The following is a 6,387-nucleotide window of genomic DNA, read 5'->3' as shown; positions in this document are numbered from 1 at the left end:
ATGGCTTCGAAAATCCCTATATGCTTGCTGAATCTTGAAGGAAACCCAACAAAGTTGAACACTTGAAGATCTTGAACTCTACCATAAGAGGCATCTGATGATAAAAAAAGACATTATAAAGATTGATCTCGGTATGACACAAAGGGACGCAGCATTTCTGCAAGGTCGACTCAACGACAAGGCCATCCACAGGGAGCAACCAGAAGGACTTCATTCAGCCAGAATGTGTGCCGGGTTAAAGCAATCCAGTCATGTCTGCGGAACCATCAACTGGACGAGGCTTTAAGGGAGTTCAAACTGGAGAAATCAACATGGGATCCAAATCTGAACTTCGCGATCGTAACTTTCTGGTATTTACCATCTATCCTTTTCAATGGAAAATACTCAAATATCTTTGAAGTTGGTAGAATCGTAGCTCTGAGGCTTGGCGCTTGGAAGATAAGACTTGACATAAAGCACGAGACTTGAAACATATTTCACGAATCTTGAAACCGGAGATTTTATACATGAATCATGCTTCACAAGGCATGAGAATAGAGGTTTGAGTCCCGAGATTCAAGATTTAAAACCATAGACATGTAAAATGGGACTTTAAACCTTAGACATGTGACCTGATACATGAAACCTAAAACATGAACTTCAGGAACAGGAACTTCAGACATTAGACACGAGACCTGATACTCAAGACATAAAATCTAGGTCTAAGACATGAGACATAAAGCTTGAGACATAAGACAACATAAGAAGTTAGATCCAATTCTCGTCCAATTTCCACGTCTCACGTCTCCTGTTTTTTGTGTTATATCTTAGGTCTCAAGACATTTGTCTCGTGTCTTGTGTCTCATTCAGGTCTGAAGTCGTAGGAATCAGGTCTAAGTTTTTATGTAACAGATCTCTCTGCTCTCAAGCGTCAGGACTCATGTTTGATACATAAATCCTGCAACCTATTCATAGGAAATGTCAGATCTCAGGCCGCAGGTTGCAGGATTCATATCCCAGGTTTCGGGTCAAAGGTTTCATATTTTAAGTTTCAGAGCACGTCTCAGTCCCAGCTTCAAGTTTTTTTTCACAGTTTTACGTAATTACAACGGTTTTCGTGAAATTAACAGGATTTTTTGTTAGCATCATAATTTGATAAATTTCGGATAAAGCGGCATTCTTTCCAAAAAAAATAATGCTGCAAAACATGTTTCATTTATAAATAAATTTTATTTTATTCTAACCTTTGTTCACACTCCGACAACTTTGACTTGCTGACTAAACTAAACAAAACTAAACACAATCAATAATAGTTTTTCTGCTTGTGTTTATTTTCTCCAATTATAGAATTAAGTTTTGCTTACACTAATTTTGTTTAAATTTGAATTTGTTTTCTGTTGTTTATTTTCCATTTTTTGTTCCTTAACATTACAATAATGAATCACGGTTTTTGCTGTTTTTTTTTTCTATTTTACAAAACGTTAGTTGCTGCTGTCTTATTTATACTGAACTAATAAAAAGGAAGTGGGCGGGCGCGGGGTGTTACCAAGTTAGTTCTCAGCTCGATTGGTGCTTAAGCAAACCGGCGTTGTTGTTAGTAAGCGATAGTAAGAAGTTGTTGAATCTTTAGAAAAGCGCTTGACAAACCAGAAAATTAACTTAAGAATTCTGCTGTATTGGATACGATCAGTCTTTTCAACACATATTTGCAAATTTGTACCGCTTAGCAAAACCAACACATTAATGACTGGGTGAAACGGGAACTTTTATGGTGATTTCAGCTGTAAATTGTTTGGCGACAATGCTTTTCCGTTGTGTTCTGAAAACATTCCGGATTCTGATCGTTTATATTTGTAGTTTTTCTAATTTTTCTCTGATTTATCCGTGGATATAAATAATACAAATTAAAGGAAACGCGCTTTCATGTGATCTAAAGAACGGATAGGCGGAAACCACGCGAGCTGATTACCGTCCGTTTGTAAAAGTGGCAGTATTCGAATGAATGCATATATTTCTGCTAACATTCATTTTTATGTTTTGCTCTTGACTAAAATCTAACAATAGGAGTTTCGTGTGAGTGTATGTGTGTATTTGTCTGTGTGTTAGAGTAAAGGAAGTTTGAGCTTACAAAACTAAGAAACAAGAATGATTTTTTACAAAGGACACTACTAAACTTTACACAACACAGCGCTGGCAAAAAAAAACGACCGACCAACCGATCACTATTGTGTAGCACATTTCTAATCGCGGAAGATTTTTCGCGCTTTGGGATTGATTCGTCGAACGCGACCTCGACTGCTCACACTCGTCAGGGCTTCGTTATCCTCGGTGCTGTTCTCGGTTGAGCCACTCTCGTCCTCGCCATTGCTCATCAATGCGTCACTTCTACTTCGCGTCGTGGGCGATGACGGATGATGAACGGCGGCCTGGTGGTGTGTCGTTGATGGTTGCGATCGATCGATGGCGGGTCGCTTTGGCCGTGAACGTGTACTACCGCCTTGGTTGTGGTCGTCCTCATCGCTGTCCTCGTTGTAGTGAGGCCGTTTCAGGTTGCGGCTATTGCGCATCGTGGACGGACCGGGGCTCTGTGGATGAAATGATTTCATTATTTTCTGTTTCACTTGCTGATTACGGATGAAAAGTGGAAAACAATTTGGGATTTCCTTATACTTACGCCAAACTCCTCCTCGGACGAAACTCTGTCCCGTTGCCGCAGTCTACTGCTGATGTTGGCGGGTCTCGAGGATGAAGCAACCGTAGCAACAGCTGGAGCCGGTGGTCGTCTTCTGCTGATGGCGGCAGCTGCCTGCTGTTGTTGAGATCGGTTTCTTCTGCTTTTAGCAGCAGCCGTCGACGACGATGACATCATGCGCAAAGGAGTATTGTCATCGTCCGAATCATCGTCATCGGTGCTCTCTACCGTGGCCTCTTCGTCCGAATCGGCTTCTTCGGCGTCTCCAATAAACTCTTCATCGGAATCGTCTTGAACCTCATCGTCTGAAGTAGTGGATGGTTTTTTCCGCTTTGTCGAGGAAGGAGTCTTTTTGCTCCTGAGCCGGGAACTAATCTGGGTAGTTGTTGTTCTTGGTCTTAGCGGCGCATCATCATCATCGCTAGCTTCTTCAGTGTGTTCCGAAGGGGTTGTGTGATCGGCACTTTCGGCCGCCGGCCTTTGCCGACGTGATGGCTGAAGACGGGTTCTACGCGAAGAAGGTTCACCGTAATTGTGATCAACAGTATGTGGTGGCGGTGTAGCAGAGGTATCGCTGTTGGACAGATTTCTCAATCGTCTACTGGTTGAACGGTTTTCCGGTTTGCTCGGGGATTTAGGAACAGCAGGCGCTGATGAACCATTGGTTCGGACGACACGCGTCCGTGAAGGTGGGGAGGAACTTGTACTTGGTACTTCAGGAGATTGCGCCAATCCATTTGGATCATTGTCACTCTCGCTAACCTGCCAGTTTCGTGCCCTGGCTGCCGCAGCTCGCTGGGTGGAACCTCGTTTGCTGATATTACTCGTTTCTTCCGGACTTTGCTCAGGATCTGAAATACGATTTCGCGGCCTCATCCTTCTGCTAGAGGTTTGCGAATTTGATGGTCGTTCATCATCATCTGGCGTTAGTAAACTGTCATCACTTCTGCCCCATTCCGCTTGTGCTCTGCGTGCATTACCTCGGGTCGATCGAGGTGAACGATCGTCATTGTCTGTATCGGAAATTATTCGAGATGTTTTTGGTCTGGCCATATGATAACTGTGATCGGATTCGATTCGATGCTGTCGTTTCGGAGGTCTGCGTCCTGTGCTGGATCCTTCACCAGCATCCTCAGCATCACTGTCTGTTCCTGTGGTGGTGCTTCGTGTGCTTCTTAACGTTCTTCCACCGGTGCCTCCAGTTGCAATCTTTGGCTTGTCGTGATCACGATTGTTTTCATTAGTTGTTCTGCTGCTACTTCCTTGATTTATACGATTCACCATTCTCGACGGACCTGGCTCTGCCAAACCAGCCGCAACATTACCGTTCCGTTGATTTTGTACCTGCTGATGCGGAAGCCTAGTATACTGGCCTCTCTCATTTCTCGTTACGTGTGGTGTACTGCTGCTTCCTCCAGAAGGTGGTTTGTTTTTAGTTGTAGATGAACTAACTACACCTTTCTTAGAGCTCGATTGTTTGTCAGACTTCTTTGATTTTGTCTTTTTTCTCCTTTTATTCTTTTTGTAAGGATCATAAATATCCCCTGAATCATAATTTCTGAGATACGAAACAGGCACTCCTCGACTGTCGTCACTACTATCACTAGAATCGCTAGAAGTGTCGGTTTCCGCACTGCTCATGGTAGCCTCATCGTCCTGAGATCTTCTCGTTACTCGCCCTGACGACGAAGGACCACCCATCGAACTCGATGGAATCACTCGACTACGGCTTGGACCTGGTTGAGCATCATGGGCCACCGTATTACTACTAGACGTAACGCCATTCGAACTACCACCCGGCTGCTGCTGCTGCTGAACTCGCCGTGAGCTCATGGTTGTCCCATTACGAGTTGGTCGCTTCGGTGGACTTTCATCGTCATCATCGTCGTCGTCATCGTCATAATCCGAATGGGGCGTTCTCGACGATGACCCACTCGAATTGAGACTAGGAGGCGGGCGGCGTGAAGAGGATGGACCTGCACCACTACTACCCGCTCCACGACTCCGATCATCCCGACGACTTTTCGGTGCCGATCCGGATCCACCGGCTCCTCCTGTTCCACTACCGCTTGGGCCCTGACCGCCGGAGGCTTTTTTGGCAGCATTCGCTTTGCTTGCTCTCCTTCTAGCCGACTTCCAATTGTAGATAATGGCTTTGATGTGTGCCTCAAATAACGTACTCAAACGCAGCGTCATTGAATATATCTATAAAAAAAGGAAATTAACGTTATTACTTAAACAACTGTCCCATGAAGGGTAAATGAAAAGAAAAATACTCTGCCGTTGCAATATTTGTTTTTTTCTGAACTAAGTTGCTGAATGGTTTGAAAAATTTTTAATTCAATAGAAAGTTGAACTAACTTTTTAGTACACTTTAAATTAAATTTTATTTCTAGCCTTTGCGGCGGCATCGAATTAAAAGGTGTAATTCATGCAAACATAGATTAGTTTAAAAAGACAATAAAAATAGGCTGATCTTCTCTTACCAAAACGTTTTCCTATATCATAGACAATCGATATTATTTCAATATAAGTTTGAAACAATTGTTTAATGTTTTTTAAATATATTATTGATGTGTTTTATTGTTGTCAAAAAACGAGATGCATGGATAGAGAAATGAAACAAAATATAAGGCAAAAATATTGAAAACCACTTGGAATATGGAGATCAAGATAGACATGAAACAATTTTTTGAAATCCACCAATACCGTCTTACAGAACGTTGTTTGACTTGATGTCATTTAGTATAACTCTCCAAAAATGTCTTTAAAGTTTTCTCAAAAATAAGAAACTTCCACAAAATAAAACTAGTAACTAATAAAACATACCCTAGAGCGTTTGTTTGTGTTGTAGTTCCGCGAATTCTGGAAAATCAATTTCATATCCTTCGCGAAATCCAACGGCGATTCGTAGTTGCCACCCAGCAAATCTTCCTTGATAGTTCTCAAGTCCATCGGCGTGTCAACGATTTGCAAATAGTCTGAAATGGGTTGAATTTAAGTTATTAAAACAATACAAAACTAATGGTAACCAAGTAAAACCGTAGTACCTGGATGTTGAATGGTGTCAACCGGTTCACGGAACGGTTCCGAATCATCCCCTTGCCAAATCATTTCTAGCAGCTCCCGACAATCCACACGCCAGTCACCCTCCGGAACCAATCGACGAGATCTGCAAAGCGAAATAACCAACGGTTTTAAAAAATCTATCTTTAATGAAAAGAGAACAGTTGATATCAACATACCTTCGGGAACCAGCCGGACGTCTGCGATTATTGTTACTGGTAGAAGGCCCTGGTCGAGGGCTTTCGCTATCGGAATCAGACGATATATAGGTATCCACCAGCTGATGGTATACTGCCGGAACATCGACTTCGTTGCGTTCTCTGTTTTGAAAAAAGATATTTAAGCAAACAAATTTTTTTTGCGGTAATTTTTTTCCATTCTTACCCGAGAATTCTCAAGCAAAGGTCCGTTATGATACGCGCATGTTTAACGATATTGCTGTGAGATTCGTTGAACTTTTCCGCATTGGTAGCCAGATACCGGACGTCAAACTGGGCCGATGTTATCCTCCGATAGAAGTGATTCTCAAAGCGTGCCTTAATGGTATTCAAATCGATCGGATACTCCACCACGAATGCGTACTCCGGATAGATGTTAAGATCGACCGGTGCCAGGAAGAGGTCAGCGATAGCCAACCCCATGACCTATAG

The 6,387-nt window shown here is 42.8% G+C and overlaps 1 protein-coding gene across 1 annotated transcript in view; it reads right to left on the bottom strand.

The window, feature by feature from the left end:
- Positions 1-1,189: 1,189 nt before the first annotated feature.
- The window catches only part of LOC129751518 (bromodomain and WD repeat-containing protein 3-like), a 38,109-nt gene continuing 32,911 nt past the window's right edge, over positions 1,190-6,387 (bottom strand). Inside the window, exons 6-11 of the mRNA XM_055747064.1 lie at positions 6,122-6,381; positions 5,917-6,057; positions 5,722-5,843; positions 5,501-5,652; positions 2,654-4,876; positions 1,190-2,564 (exon numbers count right to left, since the gene is read on the bottom strand). Coding sequence (XP_055603039.1) covers positions 2,220-2,564; positions 2,654-4,876; positions 5,501-5,652; positions 5,722-5,843; positions 5,917-6,057; positions 6,122-6,381 — 3,243 coding nt within the window. The 3' untranslated portion in view covers positions 1,190-2,219. The remainder of the gene's footprint in view (positions 2,565-2,653; positions 4,877-5,500; positions 5,653-5,721; positions 5,844-5,916; positions 6,058-6,121; positions 6,382-6,387) is intronic.

This window comes from Uranotaenia lowii, chromosome 3, assembly GCF_029784155.1.
Source record: "Uranotaenia lowii strain MFRU-FL chromosome 3, ASM2978415v1, whole genome shotgun sequence".
NCBI lineage: Eukaryota > Metazoa > Arthropoda > Insecta > Diptera > Culicidae > Uranotaenia > Uranotaenia lowii.
Note: the sequence above shows the minus strand (reverse complement) of the source record. Positions and strands in the feature narration are given on the sequence as shown.